The 24,954-nt window shown below is 44.6% G+C and overlaps 1 protein-coding gene across 1 annotated transcript in view; it reads left to right on the forward strand.

Moving 5' to 3' along the window:
- Window positions 1-4,328: 4,328 nt before the first annotated feature.
- SUN2 (Sad1 and UNC84 domain containing 2) overlaps window positions 4,329-24,954 on the forward strand; it is a 32,226-nt gene continuing 11,600 nt past the window's right edge. Inside the window, exons 1-6 of the mRNA XM_069967272.1 lie at window positions 4,329-4,458; window positions 4,704-4,839; window positions 13,928-14,037; window positions 17,871-18,028; window positions 21,500-21,640; window positions 23,529-23,606. Coding sequence (XP_069823373.1) covers window positions 13,934-14,037; window positions 17,871-18,028; window positions 21,500-21,640; window positions 23,529-23,606 — 481 coding nt within the window. The 5' untranslated portion in view covers window positions 4,329-4,458; window positions 4,704-4,839; window positions 13,928-13,933. The remainder of the gene's footprint in view (window positions 4,459-4,703; window positions 4,840-13,927; window positions 14,038-17,870; window positions 18,029-21,499; window positions 21,641-23,528; window positions 23,607-24,954) is intronic.

A 24,954-nucleotide genomic window follows, 5' to 3' on the forward strand; every position in this document is an offset into this window, starting at 1 on the left:
CGGTTTTGCTGGCCATTTAACAGATCCGTTTTTAAATATTTAATTTTAATGAACAGAAAAAAGGGGTCAGGCTGGCTTCACACTGCCTTAAAATCTTGGAAAAAAAATGCAAAAATTATAGCGGACAAATGTTAAAGTACTCTGTACCCACAATCTGACCCCCCCAAACCACTTGTACCTTCAGATAGCTGCTTTTAATCCAAGATCTTTCCTGGGGTCCGTTTGGCAGGTGATGCAGTTATTGTCCTAAAAAAAACTTTTAAACTTGAAGGCCGTGCCTAACGGGAGTATCTGTGCCCTAACTTTGCACCACCCCTCCGTCCCTCCTCCCCACCCTCTTCATCATTAGGAATGCTCGAGGCAGATTGCCTCTTATTCCCAACCTGTGTCAGCCCGGCACATGGGCTGGATCGTTATACTACCTGTGCAGTGTTCAGCATGGAGAGAATGATCCAGTGGCATTCCTAATGATGAAGAGAGTGGGGAGGAGGGACGGAGGGGTGGTGCAAGGTTAGGGCACAGATACTCCCGTTTGACACGGGCTGCAAGTTTAAAAGTTGTTTTTTAGGACAATAACTGCATCACCTGCTGAACGGACAGCTGTACAGACCTTGGATTAATAGCAGCTATCTGAAGGTACAAGTGGTTTGGGGGGGAAGATTGTGGGTACAGAGTTGCTTTAAGTTCAATGGAAGTTTATGATCTGCCTTACACATATGGTGTTTTTTGGGGTGGCATTGTTCTGGCATTTTTTAGGCTCTTTGGCAGTCCAAAACGTAGCATGCTGATGGTGTGGCTTCTTTTGACAAACTGTGGGGGTTTTCTTCTACCATAGACTTCAATAGGATTGTTCTGTTGCTGTGTGTATGGCAGGTTTTTTTTCTGGAGTTTTTGTCACCTTTTGTGGTCCAGAAGCTAGGTCATGTGATGGCAGAAGAAAAAAAAAAGTTTAGCACACAATAATGACTAGACCACAAAAAAGATTATTCACACAAAAATTAAAAAACGCCACAAAAAACGCAAATGCATGGAAAAAAACGCATTGGTAGCTTTGCTCAGCCGCAGCCACTGATTGGCTGAGCAGGACAGCAGAAAACCAGGAGCAAGGACAGGTAGTGTATGCTTCGGCAGCATTTGGGTTAAGGGTGCAGGTGATTAACATACTTGCAGTGGTCTGAAAGATCCACTGCAAGGCTATGTACAGACTGCGTAAGAGACCGGCCAGGTGATCTTTGCAGCCGCAGAGCTCTGATGCGGGCGCATCCGTGTGCGACTGCCTCAGAACTCCAAACTGCACGCTTTGGAGCGAGCGGCCAGAGCCACACGCGCCATAGTGTGCACTGAAAGGGTTTTCAGCGGCTGCTATTCACTGAATAGCAGCCGCAGAATACTGACATGTCAGAGATCCTGGCCACAGTGTATACTATGTGTATACGCTCCGGACGGGATTCCATAGAAGACAAGACAATATATCTTTTCCTAAAAAGTACGGCCATTGTTGCCGATTGCAACATACTTTTACGAAAAGATACGTTGTGTGTAGAGATGAGCGAACCTGGAGCATGCTTGAGTCGATCCGAACCCGAAGTTTCGGCATTTGATTAGCGGTGGCTGCTGAACTTGAATAAAGCCCTAAGGCTATATGGAAAACATGGATATAGTCATTGGCTGTATCCATGTTTTCCAGACAACCTTAAAGCTTTATCCAAGTTCAGCAGCCCCCGCTAATCAAATACCGAACGTTCGGGTTCGGATCGACTCGAACCCAAACCTGGTTCGCTCATCTCTAGTTGTGTGAACATAGCCCAAGTATGTATCCACATAGGAACTGACAGGACCTTGGATTGTAACTAGAGATGAGCGAACCGGGTTTGTCTGGAAAACATGGATACAGCCAATGACTATATCCATGTTTTCCACATAGCCTTAGGGCTTTATCCAACTTCAGCAGCCACCGCTAATCAAATGCCGAAAGTTCGGGTTCGGATGGACTCGAGCATGCTCCAGGTTCTCTCATCTCTAATCGTAACGGATCTGATTTCTGCTGCGTTAAAGGGGTTGTCCGGCGAAAAAAATTATTCACAGAATAACACACATTACAAAGTTATACAACTTTGTAATGTATGTTATGTCTGTGAATGGCCCCCTTCCCCGTGTCCCACCACCCCCACCCGTGTACCCGGAAGTGTGGTGCGCTATACATTACCTGTCACGTGCCGACCACGGTCTCCGATCCTCAGCAGTGACGTCTTCTTCGGGAGGCCAGCGGATCTTCCCGAGTGCTGGCCGCCCTCTGCAGCGTCATCCGAAGCTCAGCCGCGATTGGCTGAGCATAACTGTGCTCAGCCAATCGCGGCTGAGCAGCTGATGACGTGGCCGCGTCATCAGCCGCTCAGCCGCGATTGGCTGAGCATAACTGTGCTCAGCCAATCGCGGCTGAGCGGCTGATGACGCGGCCACGTCATCAGCTGCTCAGCCGCGATTGGCTGAGCACAGTTATGCTCAGCCAATCGCGGCTGAGCTTCGGATGACGCTGCAGAGGGCGGCCGGCACTCGGGAAGATCCGCCGAACTTACGAAGAAGACGTCACTGCTGACGATCGGAGACCGTGGACGACACGACATGCGGTGAGTATAATGCACCACACTTCCGGGTCTAGCGTGGGTGGGGGGAAACACGGGGAAGGGGGCCATTCACAGACATAACATACATTACAAAGTTGTATAACTTTTTAATGTGTGTTATTCTGTGAATAATTTTTTTCGCCGGACAACCCCTTTAAGTTGTGTGTGAAGCTGCCCTAAGGGTACAAACACACACACCGTATATGCAGCAAATACGCAGCAGATACGACGGTACAGATTTGATGCTGTGTTCAGTTATTTAGATCTAATCTGCTGCGTATTTGTTGCGTATCGCAGCAGTAAATATGCTGCGTATACGGTGTGTGTGTTTGTACCCTTACAAACATTTTCATTTTTCAAATGTAGTAAACATGATGGAAACTCTACAAATTGGGCATCGTTGTAATCGTACCGACCAAAGGACAATAGATGACATTGCAATGTCACTGCACAGTGAACGGTGAAAAAAACGAAACCCCCAAATATGCAATTTTTGAAAAATTCTGCATTGTAGTATATTTTATGGTGACTTGAAGGATATCATTACAAATGGTGAAGCAAAACACAATGCTCTATGTGTGGGTTCATACCGAGGAATTCTCGCAGATAATATCCGCGGAATTCCGCTGTCTGTCCACGCGCCTTTCCGCCGGCTCCATAGACACCATTCTATGGGCCGGCGTATTCCGCTATCCGCCGAAAGAATAATAATAATAATTTTATTTGTATAGCGCCAACAGATTCCGCAGCACTTTTTTTTTTCTATGCATACAGTACAGAGGTACATAAAACACAGTTAAATAATTAGAATAAATAAAAACATAAAAAATACAAAGTATAAACGAGACCTGCTCGTTGGACATGTCACTTCTTTTGGCGGATAGCGGAATACGCCGGCCCATAGAATAGTATCTATGGAGCCGGAGGAAAGGCGTGGCCGTGCGCGCGGACAGACAGCGGAATTCCGCTGACATTATCCACGAGAATTCCCCAGTATGAACCCACCCTTAGGGTGCCTTCACACGTACCGTATCGCTGCGTATTTATCACTGCGTTTTTAGTGCGATTTTTACATGCGCGTTTTGATTTTCATGTGAAAATCAAAACTCGCATGTAAAAATCGCACTAAAAACGCAGCGTTAAATACGCAGCGATACTGTACGTGTGAAGGCACCCTAAGGAAGAAAAAAAAAGTGTAAATAAGCAAAAAAAAATAATATATATACATAAACATATATATATATATATATATATATATACACACACACTGTCATTAAGTGGTTAATGACATGTAATGTTAATCGAATTTAGAATAATGTTTATGGGCTGTTAAAAAAAAAAAAAAACGCAGTGACAAGACAGAGCTCTGTACAGATGAGATCACCAGCACAACGTGACAGACACTGTGAGGAGACGGGGAGGGCGGGAAATACACCACAAAGAGAAACCACACAAAGAGGCGTGTGAGGGGAGACGGAGCGTGGCGGGGACTGCAGCCCTGCGTGACAGGAAAGCGGCGTATATAAGGGCACTGTATACACTAGCCCTATATACCGCCCCCGCTGTGCACACACCGCGACTGGCCGCACACAAGCGGTTAAAGAGGCAATAAGCCAAGTACAGCCTTTTCCTGCAGCGCGAGCGTCTCCGCCCCGCCCTCCTCCTTACCCGTTCAAACCCTCCAATCAGGAGACCGCTGCTGCCCTGAGTGACAGCCCAAGCGACCAACGAGCGGGCGGCAGGAGGTGACTACTCGCAGCTGCATCCTCAGATGTCAGCACAGTGTGTGTTTGTGTCACTGTCACCTGCGCACACACGGAGCGGGAGGATCACGGTGCGGACGTTGTTTCTTTGTATCACAAGTGTCTTGTGTCTCCTCTTTGTTCTTGCAGCCTGTCATTGTCTCCACCTCCTGTGTTATCCCTTAAAGTGGTCGCATACACTTCTGCTCCTTGTCTCTTTGTGGTCTGTCGCCTCTTTAGTCTTGTGTTTATTGTACATCACCCTTATTAGTTGTATGTATTTGTTATGTAACAATGCGCAGCACTCATGTGTGTTTGTTTCCTTGTATTTTCACAGGTTGCGGTGTTATTTATACACTCGGCTGCTAAAAGTGTCGCCATAGTGACCAAAGTGACCGTGACCGTTTTAGAAAGGTGCGAAGGAATAGCGGACCACCTTGGGACATTGCAGTGACTCTCTATAACTGGACCAGGTGACTATATACAGTGTACAATAAAGCCGGCTGTATCCCAAGGGTTGTGGAGTTGTATACGGAAGTGTAAGGGCCATATTCCACCGGACGATTATCGTTCAGATTATCGTTAAATCGTTTGAATCTAAACGATAATCGTTCAGTTGAAATGCAGTTACCGATTAACGACCGAACGAGAAATCGTTGATCGTTTTATAAGACCTTGACCTATTTTTATCGTTGCTCGTTCGCAAAACGTTCGCCATTTGTTCGCATTGAATAAGACATCGTTTGATCGATTTATCTGTACATGTAAAAGGACCTTGGAACCCTGTCGGATCACCAGCCGCGGATTCCACAGCTAGTCCACCCTCTTGACCTTGCGCTTCTCCGCCTGTGCCTTAGGGCCCTATTCCACCGGACGTTTATCGTTCAGATTATCGTTAAATCGTTCAATTCTAAACGATAATCATTCGGTTGAAATGCAGTTAACGATTAACGACCGAACGAGAAATCGTTGATCGTTTTATAAGACCTTGACCTATTTTTATCGTTGCTCGTTCGCAAATTGTTCGCCATTTGTTTGCATTGAATAAGACATCGTTCGGTCGTTCGCAATAGATACGAACACAATAGCGAATAAATAGCGAAGAAAAAACAATCGCAATTACGATCATAAGTAACGATTATCGTTCCATGGAAATGAGTGAACGTTTTCAGGTCTTTCGCAATAGCAGTCGTTTGAGATCGTTAATCGTTAACGATTATGCAAACGATAATCGTCCGGTGGAATAGGGCCCAAAATTGCCCATAGCGACCAATCACAGCACAGCTTTCACTTCTGGTAATCACATCTGCACCTATCACACCATATATTTATTATCCACATAGACCAAGGGGGTCAAACTTGCCGCCCTCCGGCTGCTGCAAAACTACAGTCCCTAACATGTAAGGCTCAGTCCACTTTAAATTACCATCCCGTTAAAGTTACGGACACAGGCGGAAAACCCTTACAGACTTCATTGAAGTGATACTGTCACCCCAGTTTTCCTTTGTGTTTTTATCATTGTTCAGTGTCATTAGGGCGGGGCTTAGTGTCCACTGAACGTGAACGTGGCTAACAGCACTGGACCGAGGCATGGAGAGGGGGATTGACAGATGCTAAGCCCCGCTTAGGTGACACTGACCAAAACTGATAAAGGCAGAACTGGGCAATGACAGTATCACTTTAAAGTAATTGGGGTCTGTCATGCACCATTCATGTCTGTTGGTGCAACAGTCCACTTAGCTCTTTGCAGGAATACAGGATAGAGGTTCCTCCGATGCAGAGTGGACCGAGCCTTAATGTGATCCTGTCACACCAGTTTTATCATTGTGGACAGTGTCACTAAGGCGGGACTTAGTGTCCATTGAGCCCAATCTCCCTGCCTTGGTCCAGTGCTGTTATCCACGCACCCCGTGTGATGAGGGTGTTTAATGTACACTAAGCCCAGCCTTAGTAAGAGTGTCCAAGATTAATAAAATCACACAGGAAAACGGGGGTGACAGTATCACTTTAAAGGGGTATTCCACCTAGGAGCTTAAAAATTAAATGCTCCCAAACCTAGCTGGTCTTACTCACCAAGTCCCCCTGAGTGTTTAGAGGCGTGTCTTTCAGCTGCTGCCATTCCCGAGTCAGAAGTTTTTCTTGAAGCTGGTCTATATCCAAGATCGTGCCGGCTAGGCACTGCACCTCAGAGCTAACTGACAAATATCTATCTCATCTTGTAGTATCTGCCCATAACTGGCTTAATCTGCTTTTGCTTTACACTGTAAACAAAATATCCTATGTCTCTATGCATCTACATGGATTTGAAAGAGAGAGATGAAACAACTGTGTTTCCTTTACCTTATACTGCTCAGAAGGCGGTCACTGTTCTGTTGTTTCCCCTCTCCTTGGCCAGGTGCTAACTCATTGGTGTGATGTCAGTGGTGGGCAGGGATACAAATGAGGTGTTACAGCTTGCCTGGCAACAAAAGGGACAGAGATCATGTGACCTCTGTCTCAGAAGGGAGGGGGAGGACAGGGGAGTGGAGACAGAGTGGATCAGGAAGTGAGGATTTGCAGGAGTCAGGATGTGCTGCAGACAAATGGACCAATTGATATAATAGAAATCTATTAAAAACCAGCTTAGATTATGGGTGGGGATTGAACCCTAAATATTTCTTAAGTGGAGTACCCCTTTAAGGCTCTGTTTTTAAATTTGCCTTTGAAACTCATTTTGAAACAACGCCCCCTTTCTTAACCAGTTACCACAATGCAATTTTATAGACACTATTATAAGAGGGGCCTGTTGGGCGCAGTTGGTGCCTGACGCTGCTGTCATGGCTTCCATTGTAACAGAAGCCATGATGGCTAATAATCGTTACGGTTATCGCTGCCATCCTTCCCATACACATCAGTGTTTGGCACGGCTGAACTTTCCTGTGTTTTCTATTGGGAGGGCAGGGACAGACCACAGCCAGACTGCTCTGACGACTTCTAATGGCTGTGGCCTATGGCTGTATCCATGTTTTCCAGGCAGCCTAATCAAGTGCCCCACCCTACAGGGCTTCCCCGTCCGTAGCCTCCATAATATACAGGATGTGGGAATAAGCCCTTATACTGATCAGATACTTATTCCCTATCCTGTTCCTATAAGATACGTTATAATGTTAGGATAACCCCATTAAGGAGTTTACGGGGCCTTTAATACGAATTGGAAAGGGGAATAGGTGTAATTGTCACATATGTGATAGATATGGTCAGCAGTTTCATACTCGGTAGCACTCGCTGCTATGGTAGTTCTCAGGATTTAAAATATCATTGTTTATAATCCAAAGTCCAAAACACTAATACACAGCACCCACCAATAATAGAAAAGGTGGTTATCTTTATTTTCTTTATGCTCGATAGCAGGTAAAACATAGGAATTAGGCACATACAGCGCTAACAACTGTTGTATATCACCTGACGTAAGCGTAAAGGTGTTGTCTGGCACCATAGAATTGCAGACCAGGAGCTAGGGCTGGCAAAAAAAAAAAAAAGGTATACTTACTCACCCCAGTCCCCTGCCACATCCAGCTAGTGACCCACCTGAGATCAGGGCAAGTGACTGTAACTTCCTTTTTATTGGTATTCCAGCTTCAGCCCATACGCCACAATTTTGTGGTGCCAGACAGGCCCTTTAATGACTTTTTTCATTGTGTAGCAATAAGGTATTACATGCAAGAAGCCCTTAGGAATTGATCAGATTAATGATTTACCGAGGGCTGTAGACAAATGACAGCTGAAAGGGGATTTTCCATCTTGCTCTTCTTCCTTTGAACTGGTTTAGATAGTTACCCAATGTTCTTCTAAAATACACTGCACAATAATAGAGCTTTTTACACACTACAAGTAATGCAGCATTATATACACTACACAGTACTTCCTGTAACCTGGCTTTGTTAAAGGGGTACTCCGGTGAAAATCTTTTTTTTTTTTTTCTTTCAAATCATCTGGTTTAATAAAGTTATATAAATTTGTAACTTACTTCTATTTAAAAGTCTCAAGTCTTCCCATCTGTATCAGCTGCTGTATGTCCATGCAGAAAGTGGTGTAATCTTTCCCGTATGACACAGTACTCTCTGCTGCCACCTCTGTCCATGTCAGGAACTGTCTAGAGCAGGAGCCAATCCCCATAAAAAAACCTCTCCTGCTCTGGACAGTTCCTGACATGGACAGAGGTGGCAGCAGAGAGCACTGTGTCAGACTGGACAGAATACACCACTTCTTGTAGGACGTATAGCGGCTGATTAGTACTGGAAGACTGGAGAATTTTAAAAAGAAGTAAATTACAAATCTGTATATCTTTCTGAAACACAGCTCTATTTCAGATTGCTCGGGAGTAAGGGGGCCCTTGCACATTATGCAGTTACGGTCCATGCATGTATAATGGTAACACGTGTAGATTTTGGTGTGTAGATGCCACGGATTTGCAGAAGAGAAATCTGTTGCATGTGTACTCACACATTGAGATGTCAAAAAAGTTTTGATCAGTCGGGGTCTGGGTGTTCAGATCCTTCAACAAGCTGCCCCCCAGATCCTTAGAGCCTGGAAAAGAGCACAACTAAGGGCCCTATTCCACTGGGCGATTATCGTTCAGATCATCTTTAAATCGTTCGAATCTAAACGATAACCATTCGTTTGAATAGCAGTTAACGACCGAACGAGAAATCGTTGATCGTTTAACCTCTTAAGGACACATGACGTACGCGCGGCGACCCGGCTCTGAACCGCCACAGTCCCGGGTGCCGCTTGTAGCCCGGGTCCGCGGGTATTAACGGTCACGGTCCGATCGCCGTGCCCACTAATACAGTAATCAGATGCAGCTGTCAAAGATGACAGCTGAATCCGATTACCGGTCGCAGCACTTCCCTGGTGTCTAGTGGCGGAGATTGCTCCTCTGCGACGTTGTCCTGGAGGAGCGATCTCCGTGACTGGTGCAGGCCGGGGTCTCCGCCAAAATGGCGCTGATCCCGACTCTGCACTCGGATGCTTCGGGGGCTTCTAGTATAAGTGTTAAAAAAAAAAAAAGTGTTATTATTAGTAAAAAGCCCCCTCCCCTAATAATCAGAATCGCCCCCCTTTTCCCATGTTTTTAATAAAACTAAATAAATAAACATGTTTGCTATCGCCGCGTGCGTAATCGCCCGAACTATTAATTTATCACATTCCTGATCTCGCACGGTAAACGGCGTCAGCGCAAAAAAATCCCAAAGTGCAGAATTGCGCATTTTTGGTCGCATCAAATCCAGAAAAAAATTAATAAAAAGCGATCAAAAAGTCGTATATTCGCAATCAAGGTACCGATAGAAAGAACACATCAGGACGCAAAAAATGACACCTCATACAGCCCTATAGACCAAGGCATAAAAGCGTTATAAGCCTGGGAATGGAGCGATTTTAAGGAACGTATGTTTGTTAACAATGGTTTGAATTTTTTACAGGCCATCAGATACAATAAAAGTTATACATGTTATATATCGTTGTAATCGTAACGACTTGAGGAACATGCATAACAAGTCAGTTTTACCCCAGGGCGAATGGCGTAAAAACAAAAAAAAACCTAAATTTAAAAAAATGCGTTTTTTTTTTTTTTTTTTTCAATTTCACCACACATTGAATTTTTTCCTGGTTTCGCAGTGTACTTTATGCAAAAATTCAGCCTGTCATTGCAAAGTACAATTAGTGACGCAAAAAATAAGGGCTCATGTGGGTCTCTAGGTGGAAAAATGCAAGTGCTATGGCCTTTTAAACACAAGGAGGAAAAAACTAAAACGCAAAAACTAAAATTGGCTCCGTCCTTAAGGGGTTAATAAGACCTGGACCTATTTTTATCGTTGCTCGTTCGCATTGAATAAGAAGTTGTTCGATCGTTCGCAGTAGTGACAAACGCAGTAGCAACGACAAGATGACCGCAAGAACGATCATAAGTAACGATTATCTTTCCATGTAAATGAGTGAACGATTTCAGGTGTTTCATAATAGCGATCGTTTATCGTTAACGATTATGCGAACGATAATCGTTCCGTGGAATAGGGCCTTAAGTGCTTTACCTCCAGCCTTGCTGCCTTTTCCATCTTGCTGCAGGAGAGAGACTCCATATAAGTCTAGCGAGCTAGGGGGAGAAGCGCTCAGTCGCATGCTTTTCCCAGCTCTCATACCCCAACCGTACATGTCAAGAGACAGGGAGCAATTGTTTGGAATTATTGTCCATTGTATGAAAAGTTTCCATGTATTGGTAAATTATTTATATATTTATTATTTTTTTGTGACTGTTTGCAAAAGCAACAACAAGATGTGCAGCCGCATTGATTGTCTCCTTTTGAATTGTGTCACTTTATTGATAGCAAAATAACATTTCAGTGATAGTTAGAATTACACAGGACTGTAAAGTGGCAGTTTAGGAAATGCGTATGTGTGAATGTCAAGGAAATGTAGCACATTAGTGTTAGTTTGCTGTTAGTTCTGTGTTGGTGACGATTAGCTGGGTGTGTAGCGGGTGTCATGACCAGAACCCACTTCTTTATGTACAGGACAAAGAATATTACTATAGAGGGCTGCAGTAACATGATATATACTTCTAAGTGACCGCTACAGCAAATTTAACCTTTCTACACTGCATTCACAGATAACTACCCCTCATTGACTAATAGTAGCTAGGGGTGAGCAAACTTATAGTAAGTTCAGGTTTGTGTAAACTCTGGGGCTGCATCCATCTTCTACAGGCAGCAGAGGGATTCGGTTCACGCAAACCTGAACTTACTGTAAGTTCGCTCTAAGTTCTCTAATTGCAGCTCTTTCATGTTTTTAAAGGAGAAGTCCAAGCACAGACTCCCCCAAACCCCCCCCCCCAAACAGCCAGGGAGGATGTGGCTAACCATAACAACCTGCACTCGCCTCCCTGGCTCCAGCGCTGAGGTCTGCTTTTCTCCGCTCCGGTTCCCAACCGCTTCTAGGTCTGAGAGGGGACCTGGGATGTGACTTGTCAGGCCCACTCAGTCAGTCAATGGCCGTAGCTTGGTCCCGCCTCGCATGCTGTCTGGCTGAGCGGGGCTGAAACATCACGTCCCAGATCCCCTCTAAGACCTAGAAGGGGACCGGGAACCGGAGCAAAGGAAAGCGGACCCCAGCGCCGCAGCTAGGGAGGTAAGTCTATGTTGATATGTTCAGCCACCTCCTCCCCAGTTGTTTTGGAAAAAAAAAGTCTGTGCCCCAACTTCTCCTTTAAGGGCTTAACTTTATGTGATTTTCTTTCAGGGCCCCTTTTTGGTAAAAAAAAAAAAACAAAACAAAAAAAAACCTCCCAGACAGTTGATGGATTTATTAGATTTCTTTGTTCTCATGATCTAAAGGTGTAAAGACCCACCCAAATGGCAGTCACACAACAAAGATGAGGAGGCTTAACGCTTCTGTTACCAGCACACAGATGGCTGACAGGATGTAACAAACCTTAGAGAAGATAGAACTAAAGTAGTGTTTTTAGAATTTTTTTTTTTTACTGGTTTCTTTTTGGTTTACAGTGGCAGAAAAATAAAATTTTTAGGGTTATAGGGTTCAAAAAAAGAAAGTGCTGTTTAGAAAATATGATGTCAAAATTATATGATAATATAATAACTAAAGGGGTTATGTAGGAACATGGCTGCTTTCTTTCAAAATCAGCGCCACTTTTGTGCTCAGGATGTGTGTGGAATTACAACTTATTACCTTTCACTTCAGTAGAACTGAGCTGTAATTCCGTATATCACTAACAAACTGAGGACAGACGAGGCACTGTTTCTAGAAGAAAGCAGCAGTTTTTCTAATCTTGGGTAACTCCAAATGCTTGTACTAGGGATGGTCCGAACCTGGTTCGGGTCGGGTTCGTACGAACCCGAACCCTCGGAAATGATTCCCGCTGTCTGCCCTCTCTGTGGAGAGGGTGGATACAGCAGGAGGACCGCCTGGAAAACTGGGATACAGCCATAACCATAGGCTGTATCCCAGTTTTCCAGGTGGTCCTCCCGCTGTATCCACCCACTGCACGGAGCGGGCAGACAGCAGGAATCTGATGCAGATTGTTCGGGTTCATACGAACCCGAACCTCGGCAGGTTCGGACCATCCCTAGCTTGTACCAAATACTAGTTTATTTTTTTTTTTTGGGGGGGGGGGGGGGGGGGGTATGAAATTTTTTTTTTTTTTTTCTTTTCAATATGCTTATGGGAGCAGCTTTCCTTTTCCTTTACCTTTTCCTTTCACTTCCCTTAATAAGTGGTGGGCAGCCATCTTGCCTAAGCAGTTTTTCTTTTTCTTTTTTTTGCTTTTTCCATCTTGGCTCTCAAAGGAGCTCGGGGTTTGACTGCTTGCCACTATTGCCAAGAATGGGGACACAATCATCCCTGCAATGAATGGAGCAATCACTGAGTCTGCCAACCACTGAAGCTTGCGCCCATTTACACCCTATGGAACTGCCAAACGTTTTAAATGTTCATAGTGATTTGGGATGCAGACATGCAGAGAAAATATTTAAAGGACAACTTTGGGCAGGGCAATTTTATTTTTTAAAAGTGCCGGTGAGGGGGATGCTGAAAGAAATAACTTGATCTCACCTCCTCGACTCTAGGGCTGATGCCGCGTACCGCCGCTCTGGTCCCCCGGTTGCTTCCTGGTTAGAGAGGGAACCTGGGTCATGATGTCAGGGCTGCTCAGCCAGTCAGCGGCCAAGGCAGGACCCTTATTATGGCCACTGACTGGCTTAGTGGCCCTCACATGTGATGAGCCAGGTCACCTTTCTAACCAGGAAGCAGTCAGGAGACCGAAGCGGCGATACGTGGCATCAGCACTGGAGCTGGGGAGGCGAGAGCACATTATTCCTTTCAGCCTCCCTGGCACTTTTGCAAAAATCGCCCTGTCCTGAGTTGTCCTTTATAGGATGATGTATTCTTCTGACACAGTGCTCTCTGCTGCCACCTCTGTCCATGTCAGGAACTGTCCAGAACAGGACAGGTTTTCTATGGGGATTTGCTTCTGCTCTGCATAGTTCCTGACATGGACAGAGGTGGCAGCAGAGAGCACTGTGTTAGACTGGAAAGAATACACCACTTCCTGCAGGACATACAGCAGCTGATAAGTACTGGAGGACTTGAGTTTTTTAAATGGAAGTAATTTACAAATCCCGAATTATTACAAATACCGAACCATTGCAAACGTGAACATGTTACATGAGCTATTATAAAGTCACAACATCACTTTAAATCAATGGCTGACTATGTAATATCTGGATTTGCCAGGACCACCAAAGCAAAGAGTCTGCCTGAACAAAATGGGCCCTGAGAGTGGGGATCCTTATGCATAAAGTCTGTGTGCCCCCAAAGACATTCGGCTCAGAGTAGCTTCATTAAAAAATATGCAAAATCTAGTAGAGTACTATAGAGTGGACTGCTTTAGACTTAGCTTCCTCTACTGCTCACAGCTTAGGCTAATGTCACTCAATACGATGTGATTGTTAGCGCCGCTGACTGCGTACTTTGTGCTGTTTTTTTAACACTTTGCTCCTATGCCGGCAGGTGAACATGTCCAGACGCAGCAAACGCCTCGGTACGGTTGATCTGGAGGATGACCGGATCAGCACCAGCAGCGTGGAGAGTCATCAGTTTTACAGAGAGAGCCCTGTCAGGTTAGTGTATACGCAGAGATTTTATGTTACAGCCTAAAGAACATTGCTGACCGTGTAGAATGTGAGCACAAGGAAAATGAGAGCGTGCTCATCAGAAGCATCTCCCAGAGATTGCTGGTCCCTGGGACGGCAGATCTTATGTACAACCCATTTATAAGATTTTCTTATCTTTACTCTTATGTATATAAATGTCAGATACATCTAAGAAGCCATAATAATAATAGTCTGTTGTTCACACTGTATTCTAATGTCCTATAGAGGATTACGGATTATTGCCGATCTGTGCAGAAAACAAATAAAAAAAGCATCTCTCGTGCGTGCTATAGGTGGCGCTAGAGAGACCGTTTTCTTCAGGAGGAGAACCTATTTGCATTTTTTTTTCCCATGGACCATTGCTGGTGACACTCCATACACACCTTGGTCTTCTCAGTAAGACCCAGTACCCCCCAAACCTGTGTTACAGGCATCTCTCCACCCAGCCAGGGACTCTGGTGTGGTTATTATTCCTAATATTGTTTTAGGTTATTGTATTGGTAGCACATTGTCTTGATTGTAGTGTTGAGTGGAGAGGAGCTGTTTGGGTTTGTAAATGTTTTCTGTACCCGAACGCTTGGCATTTCACTTCCTGCGGCTTTAAAAGTTAGATGCAAGCCTAGGGAGTCCTGGAAAACATGGATACAGCCATAGGCAGTTCTGTCATGTGTATGAGGCCTGGGATGTTTTAGGGTGCCTCACGATGCAAGTTCCGCATCGAAATCCGATGTGACTTGTCTTTTTCTAAGGGTTTACATACTTGCAGTGGATTTTTCATTCTGCTGCGAGTATGTAAAGCCCCTTCCCTCTTTATTCACCCCTGCCCGGCTTATATGTTACCTGGCCGTGCTCCTGCTTGCTTCTCGGGTTCCCGGCTTTCTGACATCCCGTTCAGCCAATCAGTGCGCTGCCCTGCCACAGCTACTGATTTACTTAGCAGGACAGCAGGAGCACGGCCAGGTATCGTATTAGCCCCACAGGGGTGGGTTAGGGGGAAGGGACTAAACCTATAGAAAATGACAGAACACAGGATCACAGCGAAACTCGCAGCGTAAAATACGCTGCGGATCCTGTATGTGTGAAGGCATCCTTAAATTGCACTGAAAAATGCATAAAAAGTTTAGTTTTTTTATTATTATTTTTTTTCCACATTTTTCCCCCATTACAACATTAAAAAAACTACAATTTTTAAAGACCGGTTAGAAAAGAAACTCTTGAGGTCTATGGGAGCAAAACTCCTGAAAAAAATCGTCATAATTTTCTGATCATTGACATTGACCTCAAAACATTCATGTAGTGTATTTTGTTATAGACTTCAGGGTAAGATCTGGCTGCAGGACTTTCGGCCAAAAAAGCCCTACAAAAATGGCATAAATAGCACAGACCTTGAATAGGGCAATAATGCACATGCATGAGACCACTGGTACATCCAGATTAGAGACTCGGTCTAGAAACTTGCAGAAGGTCCGATCTTGTTGATAGGAGATAAGTGTGGTTGGTTGGGCTGCCCTTTTTAAAAGGGTTTTCCAGGATTTTTAGGAAACTGAACACAAACGTAGACTTCCTGGAAAAAAAAGCCACTCGCCTCTGATCCAGTGGCACAATGGCTCGAGCGTCCTATGCACCCTGCATGTATTGCACATGACATATATTGTTCACATGGTGCTGAAGCCAGTCACTGTCCTAGGTGGTACTGGAGACTGCTCAGGCAAGTGCATGGCCTCAGTGTTGTGAATATATGTGAGGCCATGCAAGGACACCAAGTTGTGGACAGCGTTGGCTGGTTCTAGCCTGTAAAATTACTAGAAAACCTCTTTAAGGACAAATGAAGGACTGAACAGATCTCCTAACAATGCTTCTTCTTATAGAGCAGAAGTGACTCGATTACTGTAACCTGCAGACTAAATAAATTGTTCTTATGCCGTTTATTTACTTTAAGTAATCCTAATCTATAAAACAAAGACTCTTTTATGCACTCATGAGCATTGCCGTCACATGGCGTGAAAAGCGCCTGACCTGCTCACTACAGAAGGTGGGAAAGTGCTGGATATCCTCAGACTATCTCACAAGTCCGTGCAGGCAAATAAATTAAAAGGCTACAGATGTAAAGTATTGTTTCAGCAGTGCTTGTTCTCTATTTATTTGACCTTTCTTCTTTGCATATTCATTGCTTGCTGTTCACGCTTTGCTTTTTATTTTGATGTGTATGAGTAACATAACATCGTAGTGGATTTGGTGTCTACATAGCTGGCTGTTTTTAGCCGGTGAGTCAGTCTGCAAGTGAGAAGCAGTAAAGTCACATCCTGTGGTGTATGGAGAGGAAACAGCAGCGGGACAGGAAGCCGCACGTTACTGGAGCGTGCACACACGATGCATAGCTCACCTTTCAAGACGTGGCTAAAGGGGGGAAAAAAAGTATACAGAATACAGAGAGTTTAGAGCTGTTTGGCTTTGGCTTTGCTGGCTGGGAACCAGCGACAGCTGCACATCTTTTATGGTCTTGTTCCACTATCTATGATGGAGTTTACAATGGTGGCATTATGCATTTTGTACTGTGTGTATCTGAAGAAGCGTTCTGCAAATGCTCAGAAATATGTCCAGATATACAAACTGGACACCTGTTAGCAGCGAACACAGGACAATCTATTCATAAGGGAGGGGAATAGAAATTGCAGAGAGATCTCTTATTGCTCACACACATCACATGATGTAGTAATTTGGAAACAAATCATGATTAATAATTGAAAAATAAAATAAAATAAAACCCCCTAAAATATTCCTTTTTTTATTCTGAATAACAGGTAAAAGAAACATTTAAAGAGCTGGATATGTCATATTATAAGTTACTGTACATTTATAGCAATCAGCATGTGGAGTATAATGTATAGTAACTGCATAAACCCGAAAACACAGCAGATACAGGACGGAGGTGCTGATCCCCCATAATGCAGTAGCGTAGTACAACAGAATAGAATAGAGAAGCAGGGCTGCTGTCAGAGGTCTGTGTTTTCACATGGCAGCAACGCAGAAAAGTGTATTCAGCATGGACCAATAAGGAAGTGAGAATCACAGGGCTGTGCAGGAGGACAGTGACAGAACCTTTATATACAGCAGAGTGTAAGTGCAGGCACGTTATAGCAGCAGTGTGAATGGCTGAGTGTAAATGCAATCACGTTATAGCAGGAATGGAGAGGATGGGAAACACAAAGACTGAAAGAGACTGCAGGAAGCATGAAGGATCCGAGTACAGGGCTGTAGACCACGCTATGCAGACCATTCCAGTCCCCGACTTTCCCTCCCACCCAGTACAGGGAGCTCTTAAACCTAGTTACAAATTTGGAAAACTGTGATGTCTTCTTGCAAAAAACTCTTAATCCAAGTTACTCCTAAACCGAGGTACCATTGTACGTGTATATGTACTTACATTACATTGCTTTAAGACTTTTTACATCAATAGCCAGGGCTGCGGTCCTTTTTTTTTAACCGAGGCCCGGTTTCCACACAGAGCGCTGGTCTATTCCCGGGCAACAGCCCAGCCTGAAGCACTGGAGGGGAAGGGGTTTCGTCACACTGGCAGTGGGCGGACCCACTTCCAGTGCTTCAGGCTGTGTCGGTGCCTGGGAATAGACTGGCGGTGTGCACGGGAACCGGGCCGCAGTTCAAATAAAGGACCACAGTACCAGCATTCCCACACTGCCGGCAGCCTATTGACCTGATGGTACATTTGCTTTAAGATGGTGTTTTGATTTGAATGTATGTTAAAAAGTATATTATATTTGGTAACCCTTCTCTTTTCACAGGAGTACTAGAAGGAAGGTGACAACCATCAGACGGGCTCCCACCTCCCGACAGACAACTGAACACACCTACTACAGTGAAACATCAAGCTATGTTACCCAGGGCAAAAGTGGCTTGTCTACAGCCCTAGAAGAAACGGGCTATGGAGGAACCACATGGGGTAAGACACACGGGGAATGGAACGTGATTATGGAAGCAAGAGGGGAGACGCTGGAACAAACCTTAAACAATGCTGTATAAATCCAGCTTAAATATTTGTGTAATAACAAACCAATATGCCTTCTGTCATTCAGTAGCGAGCTTGTTTGATTACACCCAGGGTATGTGTATCTGTCCTTGTCATGTGATATACACGCATGGCTTATTGAGGGGGGTACACACAGGAGTGCATGGTTTGTTAGGGGGTTACGCACAGGAGTGCGTTACTTATTAGGGTGAATTTACACAATGACATTCCACAAAGAAAATGTGCAGTATTTTATAGAACTGTTAATGTTACCAATAAATCTTTATTCTACCTAGACCAATAGGGATGTTACTTACCCTAAAAATGCCGTCCCATGAACAACATTCATCACATATCAAGAGGATATGTGCTAAGTGTAGGATTACTGAGTGTCCGACCACTAGGACTCCCCATGATTGAAACAATGGCATCCCAACCCTCTGTTTGAATAGAGCAGTGGTTTTCCATTTAATGTCTGTGAAAACAGCCCCAAACACAAAACACCTGGCCTGTACTCTTTAAGCTGATAGTAATGTGTATGACCTCCTTAAAGGGGTACTCAGGAGAGTCTTCTTTTCCCAAAACATTTGTAAAACAAATGTATACTTTTTTTTTTAATATATATATCCACTTCTGTTGGGTGGCAGCAGAAAAGGACGACACAGGCCCGCTCTGCTGCCACCAACGTTCATGTCTTGAACTGCAGGGCTGTCTAAGCTGCCCAACGCTATTGATACAGAGCAGGGTCCCATCTCCTGATAGCAATCACTGCACCATCCTCTGCTCGGCTATGTTCTAATAAGAGTTTACAGTACACAGGGAATGGGGGGGGGGGGGAACATGGGAGGGTTGTTGAGTTGGTAAGCTGCAGCTCCAACTCCTGAATTTTATCAGGACCGACTCAAACTCCCGACTCCTGCTCCTTCATAAATGGCCAGTCATAAACCAGGGGAGTTATTTATCACACTGGCTCAGCAGCTTCTCCCACGCACAGACACACACACACACACACACACACACACACACACACACACACACACACACACACACACACAGCCTGCTGCAGCCATGGCACATACACACAAACAGCCGGCTGCAGCCATAGCATACATACACACACACACAGCTGCAGACATAGCACATACACACACAGCCTGCTGCAGCCATAGCATACACACACACACACACAGCCTGCTGCAGCCATAGCTTACATACACACACATACACACACACCCTGCTGCAGCCATAGCATACACACACAGCCTGCTGCAGCCATAGCATACACACACACACACACACAGCCTACTGCAGCCATAGCTTACATACACACATACACACACACACACACACCCTGCTGCAGCCATAGCATACACACACACAGCCTGCTGCAGCCATAGCATACATACACACATACACACACAGCTGCAGACATAGAACACTGAAGAAAAACACCACATTGAGGACAGAGGTTACTACTGCACTACTTATGTCTTCTCCTCCTCCTCTATATTACACAGTATATCTTCATATTACACTGCTGCTCATATACAGTCATCCAGCATCCAGGAAGAGACCAGCACAGATCTCCCCCCACACAATGGACTCTTCCAGCTCAGAAACAAACTGCCAAATAGTGACCGACAACTTTTTCTCGACCCCCCCCCCCCTTATGTAATAGGGCCAGTGTCCTATTAGAATGTTGCTTATAATATATATTGATTAGCAAAACTTATAAAATTCATATCAAAAGTCAATTTTAAATTGTTCTAAGAGTCGTGGAGTCGTAACTAGTTTTGGCTGATCCGGGAGTTGGGAAAAAATGTACTGACTCCGACTCCAGCCAAAACTAGTTCCGACTCCACGACTCCGACTACACAGCCCTGCTCTGTAGAGCGCTGTGCAGCTTAGACAGTGCCCTACAGATTAGTATCACCCTTACAAGCCCTGCACCTTGGTTTTTGTCTGTAATGCTGGGTTCACACGTGATGTATTTGCTGCAGAATTTTAATTGTGGAATCCACACCTGAATTCTACAGTAATATGTAATACAGTACATGTGGAGTAAAAAAAGAAATTTTTTATGCAATGGGCAAAATACACAGCAAGATGTGTGACACAATTTGTTCTACATTGTCTATACGTCTTCATTCCCTTCTTCACATTCACTTTGCTTCTTCTGCCTCAGACATTGAGGTTTCACAGCTCTTCACTAGAACCTGTATATTTCCATAAACAAATGCCTGGACTTTCTGCGCCATCGTGGCCTCACACTCGTTTTCCAACCTTGCAGTAAAACTCTTGTCCATCACTTCTTCTAGCGGAGATCACTCTTTCTACTCCTATTTATTTTGTTTCCTCTATGTGTCGGTGTCATTGTCGTCACTTCAGTGTCAGGATGGTAGATTGTAACAAGTTTACCGACTGCCATAGACGTGTGACTTCCAGCAGTGAAAAACATTTTTATTTTCTAAATAAGTGTTATAGAAAGCCTGGTTGATGCATGAAGAGCAGGTGGGTTTTCTGCAGTGCTCGGCCTCGGTAAGCTCTACTTTCTTTCCTTTCCTGACATTCGTCATCCAGCCTTATAAAACTGATGGCCTGTCCTGAGATTGCTGGGGGTCCCACATGGATCAGCTATTTGGAGGGGTTTTGGCACTTATGTCTGCTTGTCCTTCCAGTGTTGTCATATTCAAGTGATATTTAGTACAGTGGTGCCTTGGATTACAAGCATAATTCGTTCCGGGGCGCTTGTAATACAAATCCAAATTTTCCCATAAGAAATCATAGAAATGCAGAAAATTGGTTCCACACCCCAAAAATAATCATTTATTATTCTGAATAGCATGTAAAACTAATAAAACAAACATTCAGAAACAGCAAAATATGTGATATTATAGGTTACTGTACAGTAATGGAGAGGATGGGAAACACAGGGGCGGACAGAGACTGCAGGGAGCATGAAGGAATGAGCAGGGCAGATGTGGGCACATACATGTAGCACTCTCTGTCCGGGGAGAGAGGGGTTACAGCTATGAAGAGATTGCCTCCACAGTCCTGTCCCCTGATGTAAGCCCCAGCCTGAAGTGGATCTTCTATGATTTGGAAGGTGAGGGAGACTTCCATGGTCGGAGTACAGTGCTGTAGACCCCGCTATGCAGACCATGCCCCTCCCCCACTCCCCTCCCACCCAGTACAGGGAGCTCTTAAGCCAAAGCAATGCTCTTATACTAAGTCACAATTTTGGAAACTGTGAGCTCATAAACCAAAACGCTCTTAAACCAAGGTACCACTGTACCTTACACTGCCGCCACTAATAATACAACGATGCAAGGACAAGAGTCTGCAATGTCTGTGGGTTTATCCATAGGTTTACTGTCACCAACATATGACGACTCTGTCTTACAGGAGAAAGCGATTTGGTACGTAAAAGGCTGGGAATGGAAACCTCCCATAACAGCAACAACAAGAACGGTTTCTCCGAAATACAGACGACATACGACAAATCTACCTCATCTTCTGGATACTCCTCAGAGGAGGACTACACCAGTAAGATCCTTTGTTTTCCCCACAATCCTATAAGAGAAGCTTACTTGTTTTCTGGTGTTTTTTTTTTTGTTTTGTTTTTTTGTTTTTTTTAGCGAATTTTTGGTTTAGTAACACACAGCTGTCACTGTATGCATACACTTCCAGGAGGAATAACTGAGGCTCAAAGTAAAGGTTTCAGAACAATGTGGGATATGGGGATGCAAGAGATGGGTCAGTAGCGGTGACGGACCCTTTTGGAGATAACGTTTTAGGAACAATATCTGATGACTTCTTAGTACATACAGCATAATGCATTGCTTCCTTTCTTTTACAGCATAGAGAAGAAACTCTGCTTGTAGGAGGATAGCAGCATTACTATAGAGAACTGCTATGAATACTATTCTCCTTATACAGCATGTGTAGGTTAGGTAGACTTTGTTACCACTTTTTTTTGCCATCCGGTCATAGACAGCTAGGTGTTTAATGGACACCAGCCATCTGCCCGACCTCAGGATCCCTGCTGTGTCATCAGCTGCTGATGCTTCTATCTTTGAGAACAGAGGCGAGATGGTTTCAGTCTCTTAGTTGTTTCCAATTGATCCACCAGCATCTTGTTTTCCTGACTATTTAGGTTGGGTGCACACGGAGCAGTTTTTATTTGTTGTTTTTGGTTTGAAGGTCATAGGGGGAAAATGCATTGCAAAAAGTGCATAAGTTTTATACTGTGCATTGCTGCTGTTTTGCAGTGCAGTCATGCGGTTTTAAAGTGACTTTATCACCTAAATTTTTTTTTTTACTGACTTGAGAAAAATACTGAAACATTTCCATTTTAAGGCTATGTTCGCACAATGTACATTTTAATGAAAAAAACGGCCTCTGTTTTCAGTTGTGAAATAGGTTGCATTGAAGAATGGCCGTTGTCCGTATCTTGTGTGAACGTAGCCTAAAGGAGTAAGCAAAAGCAATATATATCCTTACTTCTATCACTCCATATTTGGCTCCCTGCTCTTGTCTCATGATTATCACAAATAACAATTGGTTGTGTGATATTGCCGCATTATTGGCAACATCTTGTGGCCATTCAGCAGAGCACATGAGCGTTTTTTACCCACATATGATAACTGCAATGTAGCAAACATCCCAATCATAATAAGAATAATAATAATTAATATTATTTGTATAGCACCAACAGATTCAGCAGCGCTAGTGCTAGTTATACTTCCAAGGCGTCAGGAAAGCGGAAGTGGAGGAGGAAAATTAGGAATGAGGAAGATTGTTTTTCCTCCTTCCAGATAACCCCTTTAAGGGAGTGCAGACATCTTTCCTAGGCTACTTTTTAAAGCAGGCTCCATAGACAAAATCACAGTAATCTAAAGTCTATGGGTTAGTTTTCTGGGCATGCACTGTGATCTGTGCAGAGGCAAAAAATATCTCCAGAGTGCTTATTTAAAGGGAATGTGCCATCAAAATTTTCTTTAACTGATTAGAATTAGATAAATAAAAATGTTCTTTTATTCTAATCTGTTTCTATTTTCTGACTAATTTTTTTTATTTCACTTTTTGTACACTTTTTGGGGGATGCCATTTTGCCTGAGCTGCTTTTAACAGCATTTAGTGATATGCTTTACTGTAAGCCCCATGGACAGACTGCAATAGACTGAGTATGTCCCTTTGAGATAAATGTGGAACATTACTGAGTGCGTTCTGTGACCTTTAAGGAGGTCATTCCACAGGGAGCTGCTATTGTCTCTTTACAGCAGCCTCCTCTCATCACCACAGACACAGCAAGAATTCTCAGCTTAGTTTTAGCCCCAGTGGTGAGAGTAAAAACTGCAGGTACTAAAACCTAGGTAGGTTGTTGCAGTGCACTTAGGTCAGGTCTGACAAGCAAATTCCTTTCTTCTCCTAGGTCATTCCTACTCCCAGAAGGATCATAGTCACTTATCTCAGTGGAGGAAATGGCTCCAGCAGTTGTTTTCCTATCCAGGTAAAGATATTTTAGAATAATTGCGGCACACTGGCCGGATATCTTGTTTAGCTTATTACTGTAGATATGTTTATATAGCTTATTACTGCAGATATAAATACAGTTTAGTACATAATATATTATAAATGCGGTTCAGGGAAGAAACAGAGTGCTGCACCTCACACCTATGGCTGATACTAGTGCCGCTTGGCTAAATATAAAACACATCAGAATTTTGTGTATGAATTGATCAAGCCATACTGCCCCATGTACCTCGTGCCGGTATCTGATACACATGGGTCCCTACACTAAGTCCACACCGTGCCAGTCAGTGGCCACCAACCCCGCAGGCGTGCACAGCCAGGGAACAGGGGCCATGGGACGGCCCTGCGACCCCCATGCCACAGGACCAGACCCAAAAACACCACACCAGAACCCGGCCAGCACCGCCGGCGGAGAAGGTCGCCCCCAAGCAGCACAAGTCTGGATAAGGTATTGCGCTCACCATAGCTGCAGCAAACAGAATGGGAAAAAACAGGAGGGATTAAAACCATGTGCACTCAGGTGTCTCCTGCTAATTGCGGTCATGTGGGTCTCACCAGGAGGAGTGCAAAACACGGAGAAAAGAGAGAAACAAAATGCGGTTCAGGGAAGAAACAGAGTGCTGCACCTCACACCTATGGCTGATACTAGTGCCGCTTGGCTAAATATAAAACACATCAGAATTTTGTGTATGAATTGATCAAGCCATACTGCCCCATGTACCTCGTGCCGGTATCTGATACACATGGGTCCCTACACTAAGTCCACACCGTGCCAGTCAGTGGCCACCAACCCCGCAGGCGTGCACAGCCAGGGAACAGGGGCCTTATCCAGACTTGTGCTGCTTGGGGGCGACCTCCTCCGCCGGCGGTGCTGGCCGGGTTCTGGTGTGGTGTTTTTGGGTCTGGTCCTGTGGCATGGGGGTCGCAGGGCCGTCCCATGGCCCCCGTTCCCTGGCTGTGCACGCCTGCGGGGTTGGTGGCCACTGACTGGCACGGTGTGGACTTAGTGTAGGGACCCATGTGTATCAGATACCGGCACGAGGTACATGGGGCAGTATGGCTTGATCAATTCATACACAAAATTCTGATGTGTTTTTTATTTAGCCAAGCGGCACTAGTATCAGCCATAGGTGTGAGGTGCAGCACTCTGTTTCTTCCCTGAACCGCATTTTGTTTCTCTCTTTTCTCCGTGTATTGCACTCCTCCTGGTGAGACCCACATGACCGCAATTAGCAGGAGACACCTGAGTGCACATGGTTTTAATCCCTCCTGTTTTTTCCCATTCTGTTTGCTGCAGCTATGGTGAGCGCAATACCTTATCCAGA

This window comes from Dendropsophus ebraccatus, chromosome 4 (assembly GCF_027789765.1).
Source record: "Dendropsophus ebraccatus isolate aDenEbr1 chromosome 4, aDenEbr1.pat, whole genome shotgun sequence".
Taxonomy (NCBI): Eukaryota; Metazoa; Chordata; class Amphibia; order Anura; family Hylidae; genus Dendropsophus; species Dendropsophus ebraccatus.